General features: G+C 36.1%; 5 protein-coding genes across 5 annotated transcripts; 2 read left to right on the top strand and 3 right to left on the bottom strand.

Annotated features, from left to right (window-relative positions):
• Positions 1 to 291: 291 nt before the first annotated feature.
• Positions 292 to 1428, bottom strand: RNJ42_04206 (glyoxylate reductase; the record flags this gene model as incomplete). The annotated part of the gene is made up of 1 exon (XM_071054370.1): positions 292 to 1428. The coding sequence occupies one exon, from the start codon at positions 1426 to 1428 to the stop codon at positions 292 to 294; it is 1137 nt and encodes a 378-aa protein (XP_070909063.1).
• Positions 1429 to 2357: 929 nt separating this feature from the next.
• On the top strand, positions 2358 to 3332 carry CAR1 (arginase; the record flags this gene model as incomplete). Its single annotated transcript, XM_071054369.1, has 1 exon — positions 2358 to 3332. The coding sequence occupies one exon, from the start codon at positions 2358 to 2360 to the stop codon at positions 3330 to 3332; it is 975 nt and encodes a 324-aa protein (XP_070909062.1).
• A 390-nt stretch (positions 3333 to 3722) lies between these two features.
• On the bottom strand, positions 3723 to 7478 carry GDE1 (glycerophosphocholine phosphodiesterase; the record flags this gene model as incomplete). The annotated part of the gene is made up of 1 exon (XM_071054368.1): positions 3723 to 7478. The coding sequence occupies one exon, from the start codon at positions 7476 to 7478 to the stop codon at positions 3723 to 3725; it is 3756 nt and encodes a 1251-aa protein (XP_070909061.1).
• An 835-nt stretch (positions 7479 to 8313) lies between these two features.
• CQD1 (Cqd1p) lies at positions 8314 to 10221 on the bottom strand (the record flags this gene model as incomplete). Its single annotated transcript, XM_071054367.1, has 1 exon — positions 8314 to 10221. The coding sequence occupies one exon, from the start codon at positions 10219 to 10221 to the stop codon at positions 8314 to 8316; it is 1908 nt and encodes a 635-aa protein (XP_070909060.1).
• A 510-nt stretch (positions 10222 to 10731) lies between these two features.
• Positions 10732 to 14025, top strand: BEM3 (GTPase-activating protein BEM3; the record flags this gene model as incomplete). Its single annotated transcript, XM_071054366.1, has 1 exon — positions 10732 to 14025. One exon carries the CDS (start codon positions 10732 to 10734, stop codon positions 14023 to 14025), a length of 3294 nt encoding a protein of 1097 aa, XP_070909059.1.
• Positions 14026 to 14276: the final 251 nt, after the last annotated feature.

The following is a 14276-nucleotide window of genomic DNA, read 5'->3' as shown; positions in this document are numbered from 1 at the left end:
ATAAACACAAAAAAATACAAATTAAAAACAAATTAAAAAAGAAAAAAAAATTAAAGTTTAAATAATATAAATTCACATATAACACACTTATCTTATCGCGATAAAACAATATATAAAGCAATTGTAATATATTTTCATTAATGGTACATATTTGGCCCCATCTAGCAAATCATTAATTATTATTAAGCTTAATATTACTTACTTTTGGTTACAATATTTACAACATATCATGTAACTGACAACAATTATAATATTCATATTGAAGTGAAAACGATTGCCACAAAGATATCTTTAATTTGCCCTATAAATACCTTCGCCACCATTAATCAGTACGTCTTCAATATTGTCAAGAGTAATTACAGTTTGACGCACCATCATATCAGCTACAGCACTTCCTATATGAGGAAGTAAAGTCACATCCCATCTATGTAAGAATCTTTCGTCGATGACAGTTTCTTCATTTTTAAACACATCCATACCACAACTGTTGACCTTACCGGAATCCAATGCCTTTAGGAGAGCATCTTCATCAATGCAAGAACCACGGCCGACATTAACTATACGCACACCATCTTTACACATGGACAAACTCTTTTCGCCAATGATATCATCAGTTTCAGGTGTACCTGGGAGTGAAAGAACAATGATGTCGACGTCATTCCACGTTGAAGAGTCGTCCAAGGAGTTGCAGTACGTGGCTTCGTAACCTAGTTGCTCCTTTGATACAGGCCCAGATCTCTTGTAATACTTAATCTTCATATCGAAAGCAAATTTTAGTTTTGAGCCGATGTTCTGACCTATAGAACCGAACCCTAGAATCAATGCTGTTTTCCCAGTTGGCGAGTCAACCCTCTTTCCAGCAATGTCAAAATCCTTGGCTAGGTTCAAAAATCTCGAAGAAGTACCACCTGTGTCCAGTTTCTTAGGGAACAAATGCCCATCACGCATAATTTGGTCCTCACCAGTACCACCGACGTACTTCTTACACTCGTCCACACTACCAGGTTCCACAAACCTAAAACAGTACTCATAGAACGAAGTAAGTCTGAAACAGCTAACCACAAGGTGAATAGCCAAGTCAGTGACATTATCAACGGCATGAGGCCCAATGTTACACAAGTAAACCCCATGTTTTTCCAACAGGGCCTTCCCGTCAATGAAATCACAACCGACCCAAGGAACAGCCATACATTTCAACGTCTTTGGATATTGCTCTACATAAGGGGTAGGTCCTCCAAGCACACGGAAGAATTCCTCAGTGACCCACAATGCTTCAAATTCGTGGTTGCCAAGATACTCTTCAAACTCCTCCTTTGTTCCCATCTTATACTTGATAAACTCAACGAACTCGGACAATTTCTCCCATTCTGGAATATGAGACGCAACTTCCCACGTCTGCTGGTAAGGTATCAATACTCTAGGTTTCATATAAGTCTTTTTCTTTAAAGTTTGGTTTTTTTTTTTACCTTTTCCTACCCACCTAGAACATACTTCATAAAATATTTAAGTTAATACTATTAAGGCTTCTTATCCCAATATATATGACCTTATAGATAGTTGAGACATGGTACCGTCGGACGAAAACCCTTCGGGGTTCTTTATTTTTTTTATTCAACCAAGAAATGGCCATAAACCCGAAGCGGAATCGGAGATGGAAACCCGAAAATGTCATCCCCCATTCAAACACAAATCATAACCGCACCCTAAAAATTATTCAGCAAACCCTAAAAAAAGGGCAAAATGGATAGCTGATAAGATAACGGCTGTACTTTCCAAAAAAAAAAGGAAAAACAGGAACTGATGAGATAGATAAGAAATAACTGATAACGAACCACCGGGTAACAAAAAGAGTCCAATAGAAGGTTGTACAGAAAATGCATTAAAAGCGTTAACAGCGTAAAAAAAAAAAAGGGCAGGGTAAATATACAAATAAGTAATATTACCTTATTGGCAGATTAGAAGGCAAAAATTTCTTTTTTTTTTTTCTTGTTTTGTTTTTGTTTTTTTGGTTGATCAATCTCTTTTACATGAAAATATATTTTTTCGCGGGGTGTCTGTTAAAAGAATGATTTAAAGGATTTGAAATTTTAAGTGAAGGTACAAGAGAGAGAGAAAAAACTTTTTTTTCCCTTCAAAATAAGAGTTGGAGGAAGATTGGAGTAACGGGGAAGTCGGGAAGAGGAGAGAGAGAGAGAGGGGGAAGGAAAGAGAAAAAAAAAATTTTTTTTTTCTTGTAAAAATAAAAATATATAAAGGGGGAAGGACTCTGAACTATTGGGAATTGTAGTTTCTTTCTCTGTGTAAAAATAAATAACAACAAGTAAAACATACAACAAAAGTTTATATAGATAACAATCATGGATAGCGCACCACATTACAGATTTTACAAGGAGAAGCAACTTTCTCTTGTTATGGCACCATTTTCTGGTGGTCAAGGTAAGTTAGGTGTTGAGAAGGGTCCTAAGTACATGTTGAAGCATGGGTTACAACAGGATTTGGAGGAATTAGGATGGAAGACTGAGATTGAAAGGCCTCTAGATGAGGAAGAGTACGTTAGAAAAGTTCAAGAGAACACTCATGATCAATACGGTGTGGTTAAGAGACCTCAACTGGTCGGTGAAGCCACTGAATTGATCTACAACTCTGTAAAGAGCACTCTTGACAAAGGTAGATTTCCAGTCACGCTTGGTGGTGATCACTCTATTGCCATTGGTACTGTGTCTGCTGTGCTAGACAAGCACCCAAATGCCGGACTTTTGTGGATTGATGCCCATGCCGATATTAACACTTTGGAGTGCACTACATCAGGAAACTTGCACGGTTGTCCTGTTTCTTTCTTGCTGGGATTGAACAAAGAAAAGGATGAGAAATTGAAGTCTCTAGAGTGGGTTCCTGGCACTTTGAAGCCAAACAAAATCGCTTATATCGGTCTACGAGATGTCGATAGTGACGAAAAGAGGATTTTGAAAGAATTGGGTATTGCAGCCTTCTCCATGTATCATGTTGACAAATATGGTATCAACAAAGTCATCGAGATGGCACTAGAAGCAATCAAGGACCCAGAGTCTGAAAACACCCCAATTATTTGCTCCTATGATGTTGATGCCGTGGACCCATTGTTCGTCCCAGCCACCGGTACTCCAGTAAGAGGTGGTTTGACATTAAGAGAGGCTCTATTCCTAGTTGAAAGACTAGCCGAAACTGGTAACTTAGTTTCTCTCGATATTGTCGAAACTAATCCTGATTTAGCTGTTCAAGATATTCATGTCTCGAACACTATTTCTGCAGGTTGCGCTATTGCTAGATGTGCTCTTGGTGAGACTTTATTGTAAAAAGTATAACATTTTTCCCTACTATCTCTCAGACAAGTTCTGCAGTTGTAAGAACTCATCAAAAAAGCATCAGGCTGTTTAGCATAGTTTTTTGATAGCAGAAAACCTGGAGAAGTATTAGTATCAAGCATAATAGTGAGCTTATTCATTTTTATCAAGATTAATGCAGCAATTTTTTTCAATAATTACAAAGGTATTTCACCAAATACTAATGCCCTTTAGTTAGATGACAAACACACAATAAAAATCAATACCGAAAAAAGTCAAACATTTGCTACTATTTTTCTGACTATGTAACGTATATTAAGAAAATATTTATATTCACTCAGTTTAAAATGTATTAATGATAAAATTACAAGTGTAATAGTACTATCTTGAAAATTCTTGCCATCACTGGACCTTCGTTAAACCACGACGAATAGCCAATACATTATCTACGATCACAGCATCCACACCTGCGTCAATTTCAATTGCAGCATTGTTTGGATCGTTATTTTCAACACCATACGTTACACAAACCAAACCATTTGTTTTTACAATTTTGGCAAGTCTTGGAGCTTTGACTATAGGTTCAGCAGCAGAAACAATGCCAAGTAAATTCCAACTTTTTGCAAACTTAATTGCATTTTGAAGTGAAATTGCTCTATAATCGGCCATTGGAGTTGTACCAGATTCTGTCAAAAACAGAATAGGGAAGTTTGGTTGCTTTAAGGATAGCATAACACAAATATCTGGATGGAATGAAGAGAAAATTATATCTCTCCCATTAAAGTTATCATAAACAACTTGTAAAACAGTATCAACCCAATGATTCATTTCTAGTGCAATTTGTCCTAAATCTTCAGCTTCAGCTTCATCTAACATTGGATATTTACACTCAATATTGAAACCTACATTCTGAGGGATCTTATTGAATAACTCCTTTAGAGTAACAAAGGAGGAAGCTATTGCATGTCCTCGGGAATTACCCTTGTAGTTTTTTGTTTGATATGCCTTGGTTAATTTCATCCTATCCTCCATTAATTTCGTACGTGACTCATAAAATGGTACTCCTTTTGATTTAGTATCATCCAAATCCCAATTCCTTCTGAGATTTTTAAACTCACTATCATCAAGAGAATTCCTTCTTCCTCTAATTTCGTCTTTCTTTGACCCAAAGCTATTCAAACCCAAGAATTGCTCTAAAGTTAACTCATGCATGGGGATATCAACACCGGTTTCAGCAACAGAAAAATCATGGTAAACAACCGGTATATTGTCTTTTGTTAGCTGGACATCAAACTCTACGTATGATGCACCCAATGAGGCTGCAGCAATGAACGATTCAACAGTGTTTTCACCAAGCTGTAAAGATTTACTAGATTGAAAATTCTTTCCTAAACCTCTATGGCCGATAACCCTAGTAGCGACAAGAGATTTCCAGTAGGTGTCTGTAGCATAAACACCAATTTTAGGATGAATAAATGGTGTAACAATTGTATACTCAAAAGTGATAGTACCAACCAAATCCATTGTTTCCTTAGCTTGAATCGGTATAGTTACATTATCATTTAGTAATCTCCTGTTAAAGCCAGCTGCACTGTTAGTCTTATTTAATAGAGCAACAGCTCTAGCAATTAATCTGTCATTGCTATTACCCAGGGCACCATCTGGGGAATGAGAATCATTTTCTTTACCGCTACTAATAGACCACACTGCAGAGTCCACAGACATATTTCTTTCAGCTATAGGTCTAATAAGTGAAACCTCGTTAGATTCAGGAACATATGTTCCATATGTATAAACAATATCAAAATAAACGGTGTGAACATTATTGTCTTTAAATGGGATTTTGAAATTCACAGCTGCCAATGTATCATCTAAAGGTAGATCCAAAACTATTGGAACTGACCTAATGTCATCAACACAAGTAATAACCAAAGATAATGCCGTATCTAGATCCGTTGAGTTTAAAAGCTTTTTAAGATCTAGCGAAATTGGCGGTGTAGTTATTCTGGTATCAGTTCCTCCTAATGTAATTAACATTAATGCTTCCTCCTCCTTTAAGAAACTATGGCCAAAAGATTTGATCTTTCTCAATTTGGCATCATTTAAATTTGGAACTAAGTTCTTATCGGAATGGTCAGAAGGAGTATGTGAATTTCCATCATCTGCTTTTGTCGAGCTCTTAGTGTCCAAATTTGGATTTTTATATATAGGATGGCTTATTTCTGGTCTGTCAGTTATTGTGATTAAATCGGCTACGTCTAGATGTCCTCGTAAGACAGCATGCTCCATCGGAGTCCAACCACCATCGTCCAAGATATTATGGTTGGCACCATTATCGAGAAGAAGTTGTACAATATCTATAAAACCTTCTGCAGCGCTAATAAAAATAGGTGTCCAACCGAATAATTTTTCTCTTATTTCAGTATCAGCCCCATTCAAGAGTAAGCATGCAACTGCTTCAAATTTATTAGTACTGGCAGCTTGGTATAAAGCCGTTTCCTTTGTCTGCTCATCTTGATAATTCATGTCAAATCTGCTAGATGCCAAAAGGATATTAATTAGTGCAAAATTGTTGGATTCAATTGCTAAAAACAATAAGGTAGGTGATGTTAGTAACAAATTGTTGTTCATTGAATTTAACAGAGTTTTAAGTGTTTCCGTATTTTTACCCAAAATAGCTAAATGTATAGGAGAAAGACCCTCGGTATCTCCCCAATATTGTATATCATCCAACGATATATCGTCCTTCCAATACTGCCATGCCTTGAGCATATCGATAATATACAATGCTATGGATGTGAAACCATATTTCGCAGCATAATGTAACGGAGTCCTACCATAATTGTCAACTTGATATATACATTGTTTTAGACGATCAGGAAGTTTTTCAATAATGTGTTTAAATGGATGTAAGTATTCTTTGTCAATATTAAATTTATCCATTTCTTCCTGTGTAGGCCTCTTATCCATACATGATTCATATATCGACTGTAAATCCGTTATGGGAGGGGATCTTTTAGTTGGTTTAGCGAAGGAAGGTTGGGTTTTTAGAATGAATGGTTTTTCATTTATCTGATCAATGACAGTGATCTTTTTGCTTAATAAAATGATAAAATGATGGAAAAAGTTTCTGTTATTGATATCTGTAACATCACTGAAAGAGGGTATGACATCTAGAATGCGATCAACGCAGTTATAAGCCTTCAGAATTGTGCTTTTGTTCAATATACTAATCAAGGATCTGGTAGGTACAGCGGTAATGGTTCCATATAACGATATAAGGACTTCAATCACAGCTTTCCCATCATCCTTTTCAATGAACGGAGTGACATCATTAATTGATGATATTTTCAAATGTGCAAATTCGGTATCCACTTTAATCTTTGGAACACTGTTGTTATCGGCTGACTGTAATAATTCATCTACACTAATGCTGTTAGCATCCAATGTCGTTACTTTATTGGAAAGTTTATTCCATATATCATTTATGACAGAGATGTCCTTAGATATAGGGCCCTCCTGTGCAAATGGTAGAGGATATATTCTGTTCTGTAAGAATATATCCTGTTGGTTCAATCCCACAACTTTATCTAGTTTCTTCAATATTTTGACAAATGCTCTCTTGTTAAGTTCACTATACAGCTTCAAATTCTTGAACTGTAACTTCAATTCTGATAAGATATTATATACTTCATTGATATCATCCAAGTGGTGTGGCGTAGCAAACCGTGGGGGCACCAATCTACTATCAATTGGTATAGGTGTCTTCTCCCTTTCATTGCTATCTATTAAATAACTAACTTCATGAAATTGCGTAGAAGAAAGTAATTTCTCCAACCGCTTCTCATACTCAGCGAATTGAGAATTGTAAAACCTATCAACTTTCTCGATATTTCTGTCAAGATTAAAGAAAAACGACACCAATAGCTGTTGAACCTTTTCGTTTTCTGTAAATGTCTTCCGGTTTGAGATCATTCCATTAGATTCTTTTTTCCATAGAGGAGCCTCATCACCGCCATTCACAGAATTCTCTTGCCTTTCTAAGTCATCCTGAACTTTATTGATCTCCTTAATGATCTTCTTAAGAACTTTATAATTTACATATAAATGAGACCACTCTGGAAGTCTCAACTTCAGCAAAGTCTTACCAAATTTCATTCCCTATGTAATCTAAACCTTAATTAGTAAAAAATTAAGGGTGTTTTTGATTTTATTTCAAAATTTAAAAGTTTCCTGTTAGAATTGATAAACCTATATTGTTTGTTTTGATAAATAAGTAGTTGGATTGGTCCCTTCAATCAAGTTTAGTAATATTGTATTCAATCCTAAAAAGAGGGAATGCTAATAAATTCACATGTCAAACGCTTGTCTGGGGCCCTTTTACTTATATACGAATTGCTCATCTCGAAGTCCGACAACACGCACCCCACGTGAGTCAACCCAACAACGAATTTTTAATTGGATGGAACCATGTGATTTTATATATTTATCCGATACTTGTTAGCCAATCTAAGGCATCTGCAAGAACATCGGTTGTATAAATAGATAATATATATATTATTTAATGCTATCCCTCTTAATAGTTTGGACACAGTTGGTCCTTTACAATCAAATTATACAATTCGCGTATTGAGAGGTTCATCAGTTTCTTGATTTCCAACCCGATCCACAAAGTTAATAGTTTGTAGGTGCTTATATCTGATAGGAATTTATTCTTTGCATCTTTCATGAAGTTGAAATCTCTTAGTAATGGAATAGAACTACAACGGAAGAATTTAGTAACCCATAAAAAATGCCGCCACTACCGTATGCAACAGTCTGATTTGTAGAAGAATAATGCATGTCTATATGAAAGGGGCGCAATTTAACGGTTTAATAATAAATATTTGTTAGTAAATCAAGCACAATGATATGGATGTGAAAAAGATACAGAACTTGCCGGGCCTGAGATTGCCACAAATCTTATATTCCTTTTTCATATTTTTTTTTAAATCTAAATATTCAATGTGAAAAATAATACGAACCTTTCAAATAAATCTAAATCTGGATCTAATTGTCGACCAATACCTTCTAATAACAGGATTGCTACAACTACTGAAACGAAATCACCTTCCATCCTGACGTGATGTGAACGTACCATACCTAGCATTTGGTCTAGTAAGTCTCCAATCGAAACAGTGCCTAATGTGAACGTACGTTTCTTAACAGTGTCTACCAGTTTCTCTACTTTTAATGCAAATCCATCTTTATCAATTGCAGTTTCTGGTGTTCTAGATCTCTCTATCATCAGTTGACCAGCCTTGTAACCATCAAACTGAGCTAATGCATTAAATAGGGCCATGAAGTTCACACTATTCTTCTCATTTAATTCGGTTACAAGCCCAGTATCAATAAAACATATCTGCGGAGTATAGTCTGTTAGTGCATATTTCAAGTATGGTGTTAAGTCGTCCTCTTTCTTCCTTATCTTTTGACGTAGAGTATGCGATACATTGAAAGAATCTTGTTCACTTGAAATAATCTGTGTCTCATACTTATTTGTCTTAACAAATCTGATCATAACATTTCCAGGATGTAAATCGGCATGGATGAAATCATCTTTGATCAACATTTGTAGGAATGCCTCGACGAAGGGGTCACTAACTCTTCTACAAAGATCATCATCATTTAAGTTTTTTTTCAATTTCAAAAAATCCTCCATCGGTAACCCATGCAAGTATTCTTCAAACAAAACATTTCTACTAGAAAGTTCTAAATATGGGGTAGCAAACTTAACTTGAATTGAATCCTTGAAGTTCTCATTAAACCTCTTCAAATTCAGCGCCTCTATCCTTAAATCTAATTGAAGTTTCATTAATATAGAAAATTGCTCGACTTCATTTGGTAAGGAGAGCCATTCCATCGTAGGTATACTGTTTATGAGCTTAGCGAAGAATCCCATAATTTTCAGGTCTCTATATATTTGATTTCTTACTCTAGGATGAATAATTTTTATCGCACACCATCTGTTTTCCTCAGGGTTGTTTTGAATATATTTTTCATAGAATTTATCATTAAGTTTCCCCACATATACCTGGGCAATTGCACCAACTCCCAGTGGGTGTTCTCTAAATTCATCAAAGATTTCATTGAAATCATCAACTCCAAATGAGTTTTTGATTGCCCTCTTGGTGTAGGACAAAGAGTGTGGCCGTACTTTGCTATGTAACTTACCCAACTCATGGCATAATGTCTCTGAGAATATATCCGTACGGGATCCAGCCCATTGTCCCAGCTTGATGAAACTTGGTCCAGCCAGTTCCAACATAACTCGAATCAGTTTGCACCACAGTAGAGCACCTCTGGTATCTATAATATCATCAGTCACTTGTAAACTCCGACCTATCCAGCACATCGGGTACAAAGTAAGCACTGGAAGAAACAGACCTACCAACTCCAGGAACCTACAAACCGTCAAGAATGGCTCTATAACGTTATCCTCAAGGACAAACCATATTCGGAGCAAGCTCCGGTGCGCGATGTTCCGTGCCCTTCTATACGCCTGTACCCGCCTTTCATGACTCTCTCTATGTAGTTCCCTCTCAGAAGATATAAATAAACCCATCTCAAAGGTATCACCCTGAGAATCAGGCTCCAATGTATCATTATGCGCCTTAAGCCCAGCATTATACAATATTACACTTCCAACACCAAATAGTGCGAAAAGAACGCCATTTCCTTGAAATTTCAAGCTTGTAGTACCGGTAGAGACTCCCACAGTATTGTTCTTCATTAGAAACCCTACCGACCTCTTAAAAGATGGTAATGTTAACCTCTTATATAACAAAGTCCTCTGACCCTTTGGTAAGGACTGCACACGTTGTAGTGACCTTTGCACAACAGCTCTCTGCCAACCAAACATATTTTTCAGTAACTTGACCTCAATATTATTTTCACAAGACAGAACAAGAGAGCTCGAATAGCTATACTTTCATATGTATATATATAAGCATCAATATAAAAGAAGGGGAGTTCTTCCAATAGTTCATTTTGAATAATTTAAATTGATAAAACACGTGTTATCTCACTATATACGCTTGACTTTTTCCTTTGGGATTTCGGTGCTTTTTTTTTTAAAAATTTTGGTGCCTATTTTTCAATTGATAACTTAATTATAGAATGAGTTTGACCATTGTGGTAATCGTGGTGAATCTTGGTTGGGAGCTGGCACCAAGGGTGTTTAAGTAGTTGATTAGTTTATTCAAAATTTAATTATTAAAGGGAGGAGAGAACAAAAATAAGTAAATCAAAAGAAGAGAAAAAAAAACAGATATAATAGTGGAGGGGGAAAAAGGTAAAGAAGCAAAATATATCCAAGAAAGAGAGGAAGCACAAAAAAAAGTGATCAGGAAAAGCGTAACTATATGGTATTATGGTAGAATCTACAAGTGCTGCGTTACTGCTTGAACAGTATAATGATCAGAGAATTGAGAAGGATAAGAAGCTTGAGTACATTGAACGTGTGGGGACGAAGAAAGTAGATACGGAGAAGCGGGCTAGTTGGCGCCGAGGAAGTTTAGATGGAGGTAATAACGATTGGAAGACTCTTTATGACGATATGTTCCAGGACAATCTAAAAATTAACTTACAGCTCCGAGAGAAAGAGAAAGAGATTGACACATTGAAGAAAATAATTCAAACATTATCTGGTCGATGTATGGAAAACATTAAGGGTGCTAAGCCAGAAGAGTATACTTTAGATAATTTAAAGAAATTAGTTGTGGAATTGGAAAATATTAAGCAAGAACAACAATTTAAATTACCGCCTCGGTCTACAGAAAGGGCAAATGGGACAAAGAAGACAGATATCCTAGAAGATTTTGAAAATGAAATGAGAATGAAGAAAGGAGCAGAGACTCCAAGATCGTTACAGAGTAATAACGGATCTATGAAAAGCAATATCTCTAAGCCTCAAACTATTGAGAGTAACAGCGCAAGCGCAAGTTACGCGAATAAAATTAGCATCAGTCCTATTAGAATAACTGAACCGCCGCAAAACTTTACCAGTCCTGCCACATCGGTTACTTACACTACTTCGAGAATTACAATTGCTTCTCCAAAGTCCTTACGAACCAATAATAATCATAGTCATAATAATTTATCAAATCCAAGTGATAGCATAGCTGATTCACCTTTAAAGAAAAAAGTATCAGAAGGTATGAAAAGACGTGAACCAAGTATTGACAATGACCTAGATCTAAGTTCAAAATCGACAATGGGCAAAGAGACTCAACAAACAGAACAAAAGAAATTAAATAATGCAGGTCCAGATACACCAAGAAGCCCACCTAAGCCGAAATTTGGTGTTCAGGGAGGTCCCGATTTTTCTCCCTCATCAAAACAAAAGATTGACCACTTCACTGAACTGCTAGACGCTTCGTTTGGTGAGGAGGATAGAATCAGAAACAGACAACTACAGGCTGGCCTAAGTAGCAGAAGTATGGAGGATAATACACCATCCGATAGACCAAGACATATCGCTCATCCAACGCTAAATTTATCTGCAAACTCAATTTCGACCCCGGCTTCTCTCCATCAATTGGGATCACCGATAATTGTTAATAAAAAAATTGAAGCATCCGGTGGTAAGGAAAGCTTGAGTTCAACACCAGGTACATCTTCAATTGTATCAAGCATAGTGAACAATAAGGTAGCATCTTCTTCTCCGATAAAAAATATCACTAATACGAGTGATCACAAATCTGAGATTCCAATTATAATTAGTCCTGATAACAACACCACAAATAATGGAAGTCATACTTCTGAGCTTGGAGTACCTGGAAGGAAAAGAGGGAATAGTACTTCAAGTGTTAGATCTAGTGCTTCTGCGTTGGTCTCAGATATACCTCTATTTGTTCAACCAGAAGATTTAGGTACGATCAAAATCAATGTATTGAGCACCCTTTATCATGATCCCGATAATAGTTTCCACGGTGAGGACAATCTAGTGTTATTCAGTGTTATTGATAGAAAATCGAGTCAAGAGATGTTTAAATTTAGTAAATGCGTAAGGAAATTGAAAGAACTAGATGTTTATTTAAAATCACATGCTCCTTCTGTTTCACTTCCAGAACTGCCTAATGACCAATTACATAAGTCATTACTACCCATAAAAGTTGATTATAGGAGAGAAAGACTTAATCAGTATTTTGCTAGTATAGTCAGTATACCAAAATTTCCACCTAATGTTAGCTTAAAGATCGCTCAATTCATTAGCACTGATACAGTTATGACTCCCTTGGCTTTTGGTGATGCTCTATACGAAGGTAGATTGATTATGAGAAAACCTAAAGCACTTGGTGGCGGAAACACATGGAAATTAAGGTATGGTGTACTGAATTCGGATACATTACAATTACTAGAGAATGACCAAAACGCAGAACAAATAAGAATGAGACAAGTTTCACTTGAAATCTTACCAAACCTTCCAGATGATAAATTTGGTACTAGAAATGGGTTTTTATTGACCGAGCATAAAAAATCGGGCCTCTCTGCCTCAAACAAGTATTATTTATGTACTGAAACGGCGAAGGAAAGGGAAGGCTGGATTTCTTCATTACATCAACTTCTGGAACCTAACTCCAATACTTTGCATACCTCAACATCTAGTATTAGAAGCACTAGCAATACTATTGATTCCACTTCATCAAGCAGGCTGGATTCCTCCAAGAATGATTCACATTATGTGACTGATCTAAGTCAAAATAATAGTACTGAGGTCATTAGTACTCATAGCAATATTTCTTCGCCAGCTGTCGTTCCTGAAAATAATGACGATGACAAAGAATCGAGAAGAATGAAGATGAGAAGCATATTCCCATTTAAAAAAATTGCTGGTGGAGTGTTTCCTCATGAGGATGACAAAGAAAATGATGCTGAAAGTATCAATAGAAGCGTAGAAACATTTGTTACAACTAATACTGATGGTGGCTACCAACGTAACATCGAGTCTAACACACCAGTTCCTGTTAATAGGAATGCGATATTTGGAGCAACACTGCAACACTGTGTTAAATTGAGCTCCAAAACTTACCAACGTAATTATCACCTCCCTAGTATAGTGTATCGATGTTTGGAATACTTATACAAAAATCATGGTATTCAAGAAGAGGGTATATTTAGATTGAGCGGTTCTTCTACCTTAATTAAACAATTACAAGAAAGATTTGATAGAGAGTATGATGTAGACTTAGCGGATTTCAATAATAAGATCGATGGTGGGAATGGTACAGATGAGAACTTATCAGGGCAGTACATTAGTGTAAATACCGTGTCTGGACTGTTAAAACTGTATTTAAGGCAACTTCCTCATTTAATATGTGGTGATGATCAATACCCTCTTTTCAAAAGAGTAGTTGATGAAAATCATGACAACCCCTCCAGAACTGCTATTGGTTTCAGGGCGATTGTTAGTAGTGGATCAATTGCCCATGAGAATATGTCATTAATGTATGCACTTTTTGAATTGTTACAAAGAATTCATGAAAATAAGCGTTTTAACAAGATGAACCTTAAAAACCTCTGTATTGTGTTCTCACCTACCTTGAATATATCTGCGAATGTTCTGCAACCATTCATTGTTGATTTTGCCTGTATTTTCAAAGGAGAGGAACCGATAAACGACTCATTAAGAGAAGAAGTCGATATACATATTCCTCAGATATAATCCAGCAAGAATGCCTATTATCGATTTCAGAATGACTCTTTCTTAGCTTACTAAACCCATTACTAATTAACTTTGGTTAATATATTGTATTATTTAATTTTTTGTTCCCTTGTAATATTGACGTTTAACGACTTAGACATTTAAAATAAATAGTTAACAAGTATAGTGTTTTACATTCCCATATTTTTTGGTATAATAAATTTTAATTAAGGATATTCATTACTAAAGGAGTGAAAAGTGTAATGCCATCA

This window comes from Nakaseomyces bracarensis, assembly GCF_045282275.1.
Source record: "Nakaseomyces bracarensis strain CBM3 chromosome Unknown Scaff13_0, whole genome shotgun sequence".
NCBI classification, from domain to species: domain Eukaryota; kingdom Fungi; phylum Ascomycota; class Saccharomycetes; order Saccharomycetales; family Saccharomycetaceae; genus Nakaseomyces; species Nakaseomyces bracarensis.
The sequence above is the reverse complement of the archived record's forward strand: the minus strand, read 5'-3'. Positions and strand labels throughout refer to the sequence as shown.